At 40.7% G+C, this 14,170-nt stretch overlaps 3 protein-coding genes across 5 annotated transcripts; 1 reads left to right on the top strand and 2 right to left on the bottom strand.

The window, feature by feature from the left end:
• Window positions 1-4,185: 4,185 nt before the first annotated feature.
• On the bottom strand, window positions 4,186-6,243 carry LOC117767660 (progonadoliberin-1). Its single transcript, XM_034595459.1, has 4 exons — window positions 6,129-6,243; window positions 5,911-6,049; window positions 5,734-5,832; window positions 4,186-5,155 (listed from the first exon to the last, which is right to left on the bottom strand). Exons 2-4 carry the CDS (start codon window positions 6,046-6,048, stop codon window positions 5,108-5,110), a joined length of 285 nt encoding a protein of 94 aa, XP_034451350.1. The 5' UTR covers window position 6,049; window positions 6,129-6,243; the 3' UTR covers window positions 4,186-5,107.
• A 223-nt stretch (window positions 6,244-6,466) lies between these two features.
• On the bottom strand, window positions 6,467-11,339 carry kctd9a (potassium channel tetramerization domain containing 9a). 2 transcript variants are annotated; one of them, XM_034596493.1, is made up of 12 exons: window positions 11,185-11,339; window positions 10,784-10,905; window positions 10,654-10,697; window positions 10,458-10,554; window positions 10,284-10,342; window positions 10,029-10,157; window positions 9,847-9,914; window positions 9,661-9,756; window positions 9,424-9,573; window positions 8,659-8,764; window positions 8,443-8,576; window positions 6,467-8,029 (listed from the first exon to the last, which is right to left on the bottom strand). In XM_034596493.1, exons 1-12 carry the CDS (start codon window positions 11,230-11,232, stop codon window positions 7,913-7,915), a joined length of 1,170 nt encoding a protein of 389 aa, XP_034452384.1. In that variant the 5' UTR covers window positions 11,233-11,339; the 3' UTR covers window positions 6,467-7,912. The 2 variants fall into 2 exon arrangements, with proteins under 2 accessions (XP_034452384.1, XP_034452385.1); XM_034596494.1 differs by lacking the exon at window positions 10,784-10,905 and having other exon boundaries at window positions 11,185-11,326.
• A 642-nt stretch (window positions 11,340-11,981) lies between these two features.
• On the top strand, window positions 11,982-13,491 carry ankrd39 (ankyrin repeat domain 39). 2 transcript variants are annotated; one of them, XM_034596711.1, is made up of 4 exons: window positions 11,982-12,253; window positions 12,438-12,541; window positions 12,632-12,835; window positions 12,940-13,491. In XM_034596711.1, exons 1-4 carry the CDS (start codon window positions 12,160-12,162, stop codon window positions 13,084-13,086), a joined length of 549 nt encoding a protein of 182 aa, XP_034452602.1. In that variant the 5' UTR covers window positions 11,982-12,159; the 3' UTR covers window positions 13,087-13,491. The 2 variants fall into 2 exon arrangements, with proteins under 2 accessions (XP_034452602.1, XP_034452603.1); XM_034596712.1 differs by having other exon boundaries at window positions 11,995-12,253; window positions 12,707-12,835.
• The last annotated feature ends 679 nt before the right edge of the window (window positions 13,492-14,170 follow it).

The following is a 14,170-nucleotide window of genomic DNA, read 5'->3' as shown; positions in this document are numbered from 1 at the left end:
CAGCTGAGACTGGACCTTGGTACCACACCTTGCTACTGCACAGACTCTGGCTCCAAATGTGAAAGATGGCAGCGTTAGTATCGGGGATCTTTTTGGCTTCCTTTCTGGATGGTGGGAGGAGGTGGAGATGCATCGTCCATCTTGATATACAACCTGTGGTGCAGAAATAACAATGATGTTTGAAATCATCCAATGCCCCAATACTCTGTGAAAAAAAGTCAGTAAAAATTCAGCATTCCTATGATGTTTCCTATTTAAAATAAAAACGTAAATGATGTTTCTTTCTGGGAGCAATGAGTCTGATATAAAGTCTCTGATTTTAAAATAGAGGGTAGATGGGCACCCAGAGTTATTGTTCATGACAGAGTTGATCTTGAGTAAATATTTTATGTCCTGCTGTATCACCGTTCATATAATTATCCCTGATCATATCACTGCCAATAAATGTTTGACACTTGACCCATATGGTGTTGTGTGTACGTTCAATGAAAGTAGAAGTGATCTCACTAACAAGATGAAATTTTCTCCCTCGTGTGTGTTTGCTGAACAACAGCCGAGTGACCGACAGTGTGAACTACTTTGAAAAACACACTTTCCATTGAAGATAAGAGCGGGGGCCACCCCATATGGTGCTCAGCAGGATATTACAGGCTGCTGTATCACTGTCACATCTCCACGATGAATACACTTCAGCTTGTTTTTCACTTTGTTTAAATTCCATCTTCTATTGGCAAACACACACATGTGTCGCCTGCTCAAATAATTTTCATTTTGCTCATCCATCCATGATTAATCTCTTTTATAATCCTGAGGAGATTGTGGAGTGGGCGTGAATCAAGCCAAGCAAACAGTGAGCGAAAATAAATTGGCCTCAGACTCATGTCCTCATGCTGAACAAACACAATAAAGTACAGTAAATTACAATAAATGACAGTGTTGACGGGATTTGATCCAGGTTTCTCAAAAACAGTGCAGATAAAATCTCAGCGACAGTCAGATGGAATATTCCACAAAGTTATTATTATCACAAGATTATTTTGTGTTTCAGAAAAGCATTATGAAGTTTCATGTTGTTTTCTAGTGCCCTCTGGTGTCTGTCTGTGCACTGAGCTCCTCAGATTTTTCAAAATAAAGGTTTATGTGCTCTTCTTATTTTCTGTAAAGAAGACAACATATTTTTCACTCCATCAGATTGGTATGTCTCTCTCTCTCTCTCTCTCTCTCTCTCTCTCTCTCTCTCTCTCTCTCTCTCTCTCTCTCTCAGAACTTCTCCCAGATCTCAAAGTAACCTTCACATTCATACCTGTGCGCGACATAGTGGAATAAAGAAAATTGTCATGACATAGTGTATGGTGTGGAAATCATACTGATTTCTCATGTTGTTACATTCAGGTTTGACTCTTCAAATACAACAAGGATCTTTATAACGTAAGTCGGTCAGAGAACCACAAGGAGACACGGTTTAAAACACTGAAAGTCTTTACACATCATAAATCCAAGGCTGAAGTGGGCTATAGTTGGTTGTATATTCCCAAAACAAAGAGAAACCGAGGAGAGATAACTATTCTCTATCACTGCAGTGTTTAGTTTGGTGTTTGAGAGCTGAGATAAGTAAAGAGGAAACAGACAGATGTGACTGATGAGTGGGAAAAACCCTCCCACATCACCATCTGATCAGGTGTTATTGTCTAAATCTGCAAACAAACTGCATTTGTCGACGCTTTTACAGTGGAATGATCCGATACAGATGTATTTAGGTCTGAGATCATTTACTGCTTCAAAGACAAGTAATGAGATTTTAACATATATCCTTTGACAGCCTCAGGAGACATGGTGCAACACTATTCTTCCTCGCTTTCTTTTACAGTTCCAGTGCAACCACCAGGGGGCAATACTGTTTTCCTAATATGTACATCAGGTGGCACACTATTCTTCATCTTAGTTGAAGATTCATATTTTCTTAAGATAATGTTTCATGGCATCATATCTTGTGAGTTTAGCAATTACTAAATCTACATATTTAAAAATGTAACCATCAGATTTTCCTTGTAAAAGCGTCAAGAGCTTTGTTTTGCTGTTGATTACAAGAGTTGGATCTATGAGCAATGTCAGCTGAAGAATGCTTTAAGAATTTTTAATTTTGAAATGTTGTTAGTAATGTGTTCATTGTATATGTTGTACATCAGAAGAGTTACAATTTGCACTAATTGTAATGTAATTTATCAATGTTCTCTAAATTTACAGTTGAATATGGTCTTGATGAAACGTTGCATGACTTTTGCAGCATTCCGGCTCTTCTCTGGGGCACTTAACAGTTCCTCTCACATTATATATTTGTACTGTTTCTGTATAGACTATTGATCAGTATAATTTATAAAAAGTCATATCAGACATGGCACAAAGCCATAGTCTAATTTCTACCACAGTAATAATCAGCATCCAGGCTGCAGCATGGCCACGATTTGCAGACCACACATCCAGAAATTCACTTATAGTCAGGCTGACACCCAGGAGGGGATTCATTATCCTGAAGAACCACGGAGGAATTCAAGTGGCATTAGCTCCCGCATGTACAAGTGTGTACTTTGGTTATTAAAATGCAATGTAATTGTAATAATGACATTACTGCTCATAACGGACACAGCCACAAGCAGCTGATGTCCTGCCTGTCAGCATCTATCATTGTTAATCTTTAGATTTCATTCTGTTGTGTAGCTGTGTTACAAAACTAATTTCTATCAATGGAGCCATGGGCTAAACATCTTGGTTCATCTGATTTCACTGCTGCATCATATATATATATATATATGTGTGTGTGTGTGTGTGTGTGTGTGTGTGTGTGTGTGTGTGTGTGTGTGTGTGTGTGTGTGTGTGTGTGTGTGTGTGTGTGCTCAGATTGGCCTTGATGTAATAATAATCTTTTTTCCATGATGTTAATCTGTTAGAAACTGTAGGGACAACATGTGCTTCAGTCTAAATGAGAGGTGGAGTTCCTTTGTGGACAGCATTAATTCCTTCCTTCAAAAGAGGAGAAAACATTGAGAGGGAACAACAACGTCTCTGAAAGACAAAGCCATTATCATCATTATTGCGATGGAAATTTCAATCAGCATGTCATTATAGTGATTCCCACACAGTCTGTGCTGTTTCTTGATGATACACCATCAGTGCATCATTTATTCTTATAGCCTGTACTCCAGGAGATAGAAACTCTGCGTTCTGTCAACAGCCTCATGATACTGACATTAATTGTCTGTGTAATAGTGAAACCACTGCTGACAAATACAAAAGGTGAAATTTGACCAGTGAATACATATCAGTCCCCAAAAGACACGTGTGGAACCAGAGGAGTGAATATAAAATCTTCTCCTGTAGCCAAAGAGTCACTGTCAGCCACACATCCTGATTTAAAATGAGCAACAGTGTAATGATAAAATGGGTGAGGGTCAATTTCTACGTGGGCTACATTTCAATTTGACTGATAAGCCAACACCTTCAATATTTCAAGACGTTGTAACGTCAAAGAAGTGTCAGGACTGGAGATTTGTTAAAGTTACTCATTCCTTTTTCTTCTTTTTCAGGCAAAACTCTAGAGAACTAATGGACCAGTCCACAGGATATTACAGGCTGCTGTATCACTGTCACATCTCCATGATGAATACACTTCTGTTTGTTTTTCACTTTGTTTAAATTCCATCTTATATTGGCAAACACACACACGTCACCTGCTCAGATAATTTTCATTTTGCCCATCCATCCACTAGTAATCTTTATTAATCCAGAGGACAATGTGGGCACGGATCAAGCAAAGCAAACAGAGAGCGATTGCAATACAATAAATTGGCTTCAGACTCATGTCCTCATGGTGAACAAACACGATAAAGTAGGCTACAGTCAATTACAACTAATTACAGTGTTGATGGATTTGGTCCAGGTTTACAAAAAAATGTCGATAAAAAAATGTGGATTTTCTGCAGTTTATTTTATGAACCAGAAAAACCAGAATACCACAACAATGTGGGAGCAGGATGAAGTTTGGTGTTGGTTTATAGTGCCCTCTGGTGGCTGTGCACTGAGCTCCTGATCAGTCACAGTGTGTGAAGTTCAAATCTAAACAGCAAAACTCAGGTTGTTGTGTCAATGGTTGTATAGTTATAGGCAGAGACAAATGTTTATTTTATTCTGAATGTTTTAATTGAATTTAAAGGCACAGGTCATGTTTATCTTTTTTTTTTGTGGAAGAAGCTGGAGCTAAACCATGTAAACCGCACACCGAAAAGTAAATAAGATATCAGTGCCTTCGTTCTTTAGGGGGACAGTGCTAAGCACAGAGCAACTGTGTCGGCCATTAAGGTGGGGGTAAAGAGGGAGAGGGTGGACAGGTAAAGGAAGGCAGATGAAGAGAGGATGAGTAAAGGAGGGAGATGGAGAAAAAAGCAGAGAAAGCAGAGGTAAAGGAAAGAAAAGAAAAGAGGAAGGCTTTAAGAAAAGGAATAACATTGAAGGTGGATGGTGAGTAACAAAATATTGAAAGCAAAGGGTGAGTGAGGGGTTGGATGAGGGAGAGAATGAGATGAAATGATGGAGGGAGGGTGAAGAACAGGAGGGTTGATGAGGAATATGACAAGAACATGTAGAGGAAGGTCAGAAGGAAGGAAGAGGAAGTGGTGAAAGGGGAGATGAGGGATAATGGGAAGGAAGTAAATCGGAGTGAAATTCCCGAAATTTGGAGATGTAAATTACAGACAGAACCAATAGAGGTAAAGGAGAAAGATAAAGGAGAGATTGAAGCACAAAGGAAATAAAAGAGAGCCAGACAGCGGAAGATGATGGACAGAAAGACGAAGAAAGAAAAGGTTAGAGAGATGCGGGAAAACCTAAATCCCCCATGAGTGAAGGATATAAAAGGAGGAGAGGTAGCGAAAAGGAGAGGAGGAAGTAGAGGGGAACAGAAGAGAAGGAAAAAGGGGAGAGAAAAGATAGGAAAAGAGAGGGAGGGTAAAATGAAAGAGAGGGTGGTGTCAATGACTGAGAGATAAAACATGGAGAAGTAAAGAACAATAATTGTTTTGCTATTGTAATTATTTATTTAAAAAGACAGTAATCATCATTTCTTGTATGTTCTGCGTCTGTTCCCCCTGTCAGTGATGCTGCCCTGAAAGAGAGAAACAGATTCAATCTGTGAGAACATTTCAAACTTTAGTAAATAGTCTTGGCTTCAGAGGATTATTAGAGCCAGGCATATGAAAAAATGAGGACATTTGCATTTCGAGAACAGTGGAGAAAAGTCAAAATGTCAAGAATAAACTTAAAATTTCAAGATTAAAGTCCAATTTATGAAACTACTAACGTTATGAGTGTCTCTACAAATGCCAAGTGTAGATAAATTGGTAAAACTTAGTATTCGACTTTTTCAAGTTTATTCTTGATTTTTTTACTTTATTCTTGATTTTTTTACTTTATTCTTGATATTTCAACTTAATATTCATGATTTCGGCCTAATTCTCGACATTTCAACTTTATTCTTGACATTTTAACCTAATTCTTGGTGTTTTGACTTAATTCACAAGATACAAAAAAAAAATCTTCCTCTTCCTTCTTCTCGAAGCGCTTAAGGAAAACAAATCTTCCTCTTCTGTAATTTTTCTTATGCCTGAGCCTTATACTCTTCCACTTGGCAGTGCTGATGGATGCATCCAAAACCAAACACAATGAGAAATGAGTAAAACTTACGAGGAATCCTTTCATTCTGTAAATTCCGGCAAAAGGTGATTCCTCTGCACCACCCAGAACACTGCAAGGTGAGTCCACACGAGGGAACTCCTCAACTACCTGTTGAAGAAAAAAAACATCTCAATGAACGTATGCAAAAGGAAAGAGAAACGTCGAGTGAGACTGATAAATGCTCACATTGCCCAGAGTTTGTGAAAGACTGTCCAGTTCCCTCTTCCCTCCTGGGCTCAGTCCGTATGACCAGTGCTGACAGCAGTGCTGAGGCACCAACGTCCCCACGAGGAGCAGCCACACTGACAAGGTTTTCACAGCCATCCTGAGGAGAAGTGGTTACACGCAGGTCATGTCATATGCATTTGTCTCTTGCATGTACCCATCATCACTGATTCACTTACTTTCTGTGTATTAAACAGGCAGCGTCCCTGATGCGGTGGTCTTCAGTCCTTTGTGAGTACTCCTGCACAGTTGTCCAAGGTTTATATGAGGCTGTGATGCCTCCGCTTCTCACAGCCCAGCACTTCACTACAGGGGGTGTCACTAACTGGGATTAGACGTTTACTGGCGACCTGCAGAGCTGTTTAAAAGCTTGTTTTTGGCCCTTCAGTAAAAAGAATAAGTAACATGGGACGTGTAACCACAAACCATTTTGAGATATTTCCTGTCATTTCGTGGTGTATTTTAAACAGTCAGAAAACTCATTCATTCCCCACTGAGTCACAATAAATATAGAGCCTTTCTTCATTGTAGTTTATTTATAACAGTCATTTATGGAAATAAAATTCCAAGGTCGAGTGCAATAATCGTACATAGAGACCTACATCATTCCCTCTTTCAAACACAAACTAACCTCTGCCCCATGTTGCATTCAGCGAGATGTATTAAAATAAATAGCCATTGCTCTTCAATTGAGTCTCACACTCAAGGTGAAATACACAGTATGATTGCCTTCATTGTTCATTCTCACAGACTGGGTACCTACAGCTGAACTGAGTGAATAGTATTGCATCGGAGCAGCTTTGAGCCACGGATAGAGATTAGTAGTAACAGCTCTTTACACATGCAAACAGACACTGTCCAGTAAGAACTGCAGAGAGATCCTCCACAACAGCTCCCAACACCTGCCCTCTCTTATAATAGTATTTAACATTTCTTTTTCTGGGAAGATTTGGAAGCACTGGATTTGATTCATATAAGATTACAAGCACCAAGCATTTTTTGGTGAAAAGGAATAACACGTTATAAGTTAACATACATTTGTGCAAATAGGTTCAAAGCATGATTAAGTGATATACATCGATATATATATATGGAGCATGTTTCCAGGTAAACCCACTCTGACAACATGAACACAGAAAAATGGCTTTCTGTTAAAGCCCAGGTTTTCTCATAATGGGATGAATAACATCAACAGACCACCAAGCAGTGCCACAGTTAAATGCATGCAACTGTGGTTCACTCGCACACTGGATTAAAAAAAGAGGTAGATTCACAGAGCGCAAAACATGGAAAAAACTTTTTTTTTTTTTCTTTTTTTTTCAAGAACACAATATTTAAGAGTAGGAAAGGAGACACCTCACAGCTGTAAATGATGTATTGCATACCCAAACTGTAAAACTAGCCTGCAGCATAGTTTCAGTATCACTTTTAGCCTTTGATTAGACTGTGCTGTTGTATGGCTTTGGCTTGCATTGCTTATTCATATGTTGAATTCAGCAAAATTAAGTTACAGACAGAAATCTATAACAACAGTTATCGGTAAATGACACCTACAATTTATGCTACAGCAGCATTCAGTGATGCTCTGAACTTCACTGCTCTGATTTTGACTACGATCAAGTCAAATGAAGTCAACATAAATAATGTAAAATATTAAATGAGTGTAGTCATCGGATTGCATCCAGACACATCTACACATACAAAGAAACCTGTGTTTGTTTTGGTGATATACAGCTTTACATTTATAAACATACATTTACAACCCTGGATAGATTCTAGTGCAAGATATTTAAAGCTAACATAACATTGGTGGAATGACCAGGGATGTGCATACGAGTACCCGTGCTGCAGACAGGTAAAGAGAGATTGGGAGTTGGGGAAGTATGGGGGAGGAGGACTGGAGGAGAAGAGCATTAAAAGAAGCCAGCTGTGGCCCACAATGGACCTGTGGGTGCCTGCCGAGTTATCTGACACTCTGTGACATGTGCAGAGGGGTCAGCATCTCTTCGAAAATGGCTCCCTTCACATTGGACCCCCTCAGGTTGGCTTCTTGCAGATCGCAGCCAGACAGGTCGCAATTCTGCAAATTAAAAAAGGCATCGGGTTCAAAGCAGTAAGAAAAGAGAAGAACTGTTAAATACCATTAGTGTTATACAGACACTGGTTTATACACATTCAAAAGAACTAACTGTAAAACACCAATACATCTAGTTTTCAATCATACAACAATCATTCACTTCATCCTTGGGTTCACCCTTGTATTACTGTGACATTACTGCTGCTGAGTTATCAGACATTAAAAATGTTTTGGCAAAATAACTTGGATGTAACACAAATAAATAGTGTATTAAAATGATCTATGAAACCATTTATTCAGTTCTGCACCATTTTCTCCCTGATGGTTCTGAAATGTGGCTGTAAATAAGACTGACTGCCAGCTGAGTGTACATAAGTGTTTTTTAGAGTTAATCCTTTCTGAGAGCTTTAATTCACCTCGAGATCAGTCCCCGCTAAAGTGGCTCCCCGGAGGTTACAGTTCTTCAGCTTTGCATTTTTCAGAGTGGCCACACGCAGGTTGATGCCGGTCATTTGGCTTCCTTCCATGTCAACTCCTTTCAGATTGGCACCTGGTCAGAAAGACACATGGTTAAAACGATGACTATAAATGTGAGAGCAGGTCGTCTTTGATGAAGAATTGAAGCAGATTACCTTCCAGGTTGGCCTTCAGTCCAGAGGGATCATCAAAATTACATCCTTTGAGAGAAGCTCCCTCAGCATTGGAACAGAGCATCTTCACCCCTTGTAAGTTCGCACCCTGCAGGAGAGAAACCAAACATCAACAGGAGTCATGCTTTTCGTTTTATATGCAGATATTAAGTCACGTCAACCATCAATCATTTGGTCTTATTGAACAAAAATGACACGTGTGCATTTTTGCATATAGAAAGAATCTAAAGAGTGGATGTGTACAAAGGATACCATGATGATGTGGCAGTCCACTTCTCATAATAACTAATCTTTAAGAAGTTTTGTGGTGTTGCTTCATTGTAGAGAGTACAGCACCTGTATCTCTCTTGATAAACGTGGGTGCTACACTGATAATAAGAAGGTTGTATTTCTATAAAAACATGACACAGACAGTGGGGTCGGTGGGTAAGTTATGAAATTGGTAAAGGCCTGAACACCAACTACCGCAGCTACCCGAGTATGTACCATTGGCAAACATGTTTAGCAGGTGAATGGCCCTTCTTCCACACAACTGAGGCACCAGGAGTGCAAACCAAAAGTTTTTCACCAGCAGGAAGACCAACAACAAAAATGAACCCAAAAAAGATACACACGAGTTGGAATGAGGAAACGTTGGCTTCCCCACTGTTGAAAATGTGTTGAGTGCATCCTGCACTTTGTACGGCCTGATAGTGTGTGTGCACATGAATCATTCAGTGCGCACAAGAAGAGAGTTTTCAGACTCACGTCCAGGTTGGCTCCAGAGAGATCGGCCCGCTCCAGATTGGAACAGCACAGGTTGGCGTGAGTCAGATTGCAGCGGCTCAGATTGGCCATTTTAAAATTGATGTAGCGCAGATCAAGTCGGGACAGATCGGCACCACTGAAATTAAGTCCCTAAAAACATTAAGAGGAATAGAATTAAATATGAATATGATATGGGGAAATGATTTGGTAAATGAATACACTTAAATTAAGCTGTACCTGACAGCGGAGCTCTGACTTGGTGGGCGTTGCCAGAAGAAAACGAACCAACTCTTTACGGCAAATGGGAGAGTGGTCATCAGGTGGCTGTGAGTTCTGTTGTGGAAATGAGCAGAGTCAGAGTTCATTTAAGGGAAGCATCACATTTCTCCATGTAAGATATTTGCCTTCCACTCTTCCTGTTACCTTGATTGCGGCTTCCAGCTGTTCAGCCAACTGCTCAATTCCAAAGAACCGAGCCTCCTCAAGGACACCTGCAAGACACGCGCACAATTTAAAAAAGATTTCAAAGGAATTGCTGTGGGAATTATATCAGATTATTAAGACCTTGTTCACAGTTATTCAGGTTGACTCCATCACAAGCTTACCTCTTATATTTATGCCTTCATTGATAATGAGCTGACCGTGTCTCAGGTAGTTGAGAATAGGCTCAAAGTATTCGGGGCTGCGGTCGATCAGGTAAGCCCCATGCTCATCCTGCTTGTTCCCCCACACATCTGGAGCAAACACAGAGATAAACCACATTCAGTAAGGAGGGTTTGACCTTAGGGATTTTCAGTTTAGTCCTAAACATAGTCACAAGTCTGAGATGTAGGGTTTGGGTTAGGGTTCCCATAATTTACCTTTCTCTCGGAACATATGAGCAAGCATACTCTCTGGCTCTTTGCTGACCAAGGTGCTCCTGAAACACAAAACACACACAGTCACGTCACAAAGTTAACGTAAACACACCCTGTGGTTCTGACAGGCCCAGTCTGTTGTGATGTGTTCATTCTTAGTGAACCCAGCACACTTACCTGGTGGTGGTGAAGAGACGCCCGCCGATGTTGAGGGTCAGCCAGTCGCTGTGAGCTCCATGCAGATCTGCTCGGACCTTGGCTTCATCTTGAGGACCTGAGACACGAGAGAGAAGGGGGCAGAGTTGTTGAGACCACGTGTAACACGTCCACTGGCGGTGGATGGGACTCCTGCAGCAGACATGGCAGCTCTCACCGATGAATGGATCTCCCTCTGACACGTACAGCACATCGTCGTCTCTGTCAAGAAACACAGAGACACGATGAGGTGAGGCGTCCATTGGGTTTGAGCAACACGTTTATCATCATCACTGAGGGGAGCTTACCTGATGAGGGCTATGTCGTCTATCAGACCACCTTTACCATTGTATAAACTACAGGCTTTGATCCCTAACTTATTGCTGGCTACAGATAGTAAGTCAGACAACGTCCCGTACACTGCTACAACCTAAAAAAGGGAGAGGTTTAAAAAAGAATTAGTGGGTTGTTAGGAATTTAAGCCTGAAGCTACATGGGTCACTCCTGCCTGATACAAGATGAATGGAGCAGTTAGCAGCGAGCTAACCGCTACGTTTCTCTAACATGGGAGTGAACGTGAGTTAGCTCCAGTGTGAGGTGAGTTAGTTAGCTAACAAAACCAAACACGTACGCTGAGTGGAAAAAGCCACAGTCACTCTGCGGCCCGGGGCTCACGCACTCAACAGACTCACACTGACTTTCTACCCACCTTGCCATTCTTAGACGTCCCGTTAATAAACAACGTGACTCTTCTCATTCTTTACGCTTTGGTTATAATACGTATAATAATTTCTTCTGTGGCGTCTGTGGAGACTGGGTCTGATGTTTAGCATCAGACAACAACACGAGACTACAGCTGCCTTCACTGGCCAGCAGGGAACATCGGATACGTGCCTTCTTTTCCTTGTAAACCCGGATGAGTGGTGGATATATCAGATGGATAGCCATACCTGAGCTTAAAAGTATTATAAAGTTACAACATTGTATTTATTACTAGTTAATTATCAAAATGTATTTCCTGTTGGTGTAAATAAGTCAAATAAAACGCAAATGTGACTGTGCCAGTCATTAATAACAAAACGAGTTGTAAGTTTATCTGATTGTAAATACATGAAATGATCAGTCGTATAAATGCAGTAGTGCATCTTTCATTATCATTATCCGGCCACAGAACAAAAGTTATGTCTCATCGCTTCTTATTTAAACAAAACTGATACACCCCCAAAAGACCCGTGAGCCCCTGAAGGCATCATCCTGAATGCAGCTCTGTGATTGGTCCGAGTGTTCATACGCAATCACGCTGTCATTGTGCTTAGACTAGAGTGGAGCAAACAACATATTGTCTTTATTGTTTTGTTTAACAAAACATAGTGAAATTATGTTTCTGAATTATTATATAAAATATGTTTTAATTAATTTACATATTTACTGGATACTTAGCTTTAATTCTGGGCTCGTGTGTGTGTGTGCGAAGCTGACATGTAGGTGGCGGTGTTGCACTACGAAGTTGTTACCAAAGACAAGAAGAAGACACACGGAAGTGTCAAACAGCATGATGGTCTTTGGGCAACCCGAACATCATATTTTATAAATTCTCTGGCACGACGTTAATTCAAACATGTGACTCACAAACTAACAGTGTTCATCTTCAGGTCGGAACCAGTCTGTGACCGTTTTGATCAGCATGGCGTCTGACAAACAACAATGCTCGTGCTGCTCCCATCCTGTCTCCTCTCCCAGTGTTTACCAGACTCTGGATGAAATGGATTTTGAACGAGGTTAGTACTAATTTAGAATATGACGAAGTAGCTCTGTTATTCCCCAATAATAAAGTAAATCTTAAATTTTCTACTGCTTCATTTTTTTTCTCCATTAAGTAACTTGGACTAACAGTTATTTTCCTTCCTGTTTTGCAGCACTTAGTCAAGTACAGTGTTGTGTGCTGTGTGTTTCTCTTTGCAGGCATCTGGTCTGCTGCAAAGGACAGTGACCTGGAGAGGGTTAAGTCGTTGGTCCAGAAGGGCACAGACATCAACGTGAGGGACTCATCTGGATACACAGCTCTGGTATAGCTTGCTTGGAACAAATAAGCGCTGTGGCGTCTGTTGTTCTCTTGTTTATAAATTGATGCCTCTCTTTTTTGTGTTTTGTCTCAGCACTATGCAAGTCGCAGTGGCCATCTTGCTGTGTGCAAGTTTCTTCTAGATAACGGTGCATGTGCGTCTCCGCAGACACCAGGCGGTGCCACGCCGCTCCATCGATCAGCGTACTGCGGTCACTTGGATGTGGTCAGACTCCTTCTGCACCATCGGGCAAATCCTACGCTCTGTGATGACGACGGTGCATCGCCTTTACACAAGGTACAGAATTTGCAGCAGTACCATAAGAACAATCTTTTTAGAGAGAGAGTTGATGACCATGTAACTGGTGTTTGCATTTGTTGTTTTGTAAAATGCGTGAGCAGGCTGCAGAACAGGGCCATGAAGAGGTGTGTCGGCTGCTTGTTGAGAACTGTCCAGCACTTTGCAGCCAGAAGAACAAGAGGCTCCAGCTGTCCCACCAGCTGGCACAGCAGGGAGATCTGCAGGAGCTCTTAAAACCACCGTGGTGACGGCGAACACACACTGCATATGGGGCATGCTGTGTTTCTAATATCAGACAAATGAAATGAACTCAAATTTACCAGGTGAGGTCCACATGACTCAGGATCACGTTGACCTGGATTGACCATATTGGACTGATTTTATTTCTCGACTGAACATCAGCAAAAACCACTGAGTGAATCCGGGTGTGCACAACATAACATTTTCTATATTTATACCACAGACATCACCCTGTTTTTAATTCATGGTTTACTGCTTGTGTACAGTATACACACCCAAAGCTGCCTGCAAAACCTGTCAAATAACACCAGTTTCCACCGTCTGCTGCTGCTGCTGGATTCTTGTCGAGTAGTAGTTAAATAAAATGTATAACGAAGAGTAAGATCTGAAGCCTGCCTTCATGCTGAAGGAACACTAATGTTATTTAATATAAAGATTTGACTTAGTGTTTGTTTCCTCACCTGTTTGTGTTATTGAACACAATTCTTTGTATCTGCTTCACTAAAGAACACCTGTCAGATAAGCCAGAGCTGTGAAGCGCATCTTTCCCCATTTGTGAACAAATGATTATTAAATAGTAATTCTATTTAACTAAACAATGACAGCGGCCATTTCCAAATTGTTCTTATCACTGACAAAGAGAAAAAGTATATCAGCCTTTCTGCTACGATGAGCGAATTGAGTCATTTAGTTCTTCACGATCAACAGCATCTAGCCTCACTGCAGTATTTATGATTTTAAACTGATGACTTGTCATGTTTGACACAGCAGTTTACATTACAACCAGAGGCAATATCTATCTCAGTTAGGATTGTTGTTTGTTTATTGTTAAAGGTCCAATGTGTAGGATTTATGAGGGGTCGATTAGTGTAATTGGACTGTCACATTTCCATTCGTATATAATCACCTGAAACCAAGAACAATGTTTTCTTTACCTTAGAATTTGCCATTCATGAGGAGTGGGTCCTCCTCCAAAGAGTCCACTGTGTTCTACACAAGCACTTTATATTAAAACTGGAGGCAACATCTTCCTGTATAAGTTTTATTTGTCAAACTTCAAAAACCTAATTTACAACTACCATCCACGACATT

Source organism: Hippoglossus hippoglossus, chromosome 9, assembly GCF_009819705.1.
Source record: "Hippoglossus hippoglossus isolate fHipHip1 chromosome 9, fHipHip1.pri, whole genome shotgun sequence".
NCBI lineage: Eukaryota > Metazoa > Chordata > Actinopteri > Pleuronectiformes > Pleuronectidae > Hippoglossus > Hippoglossus hippoglossus.
The sequence above is the reverse complement of the archived record's forward strand: the minus strand, read 5'-3'. Positions and strand labels throughout refer to the sequence as shown.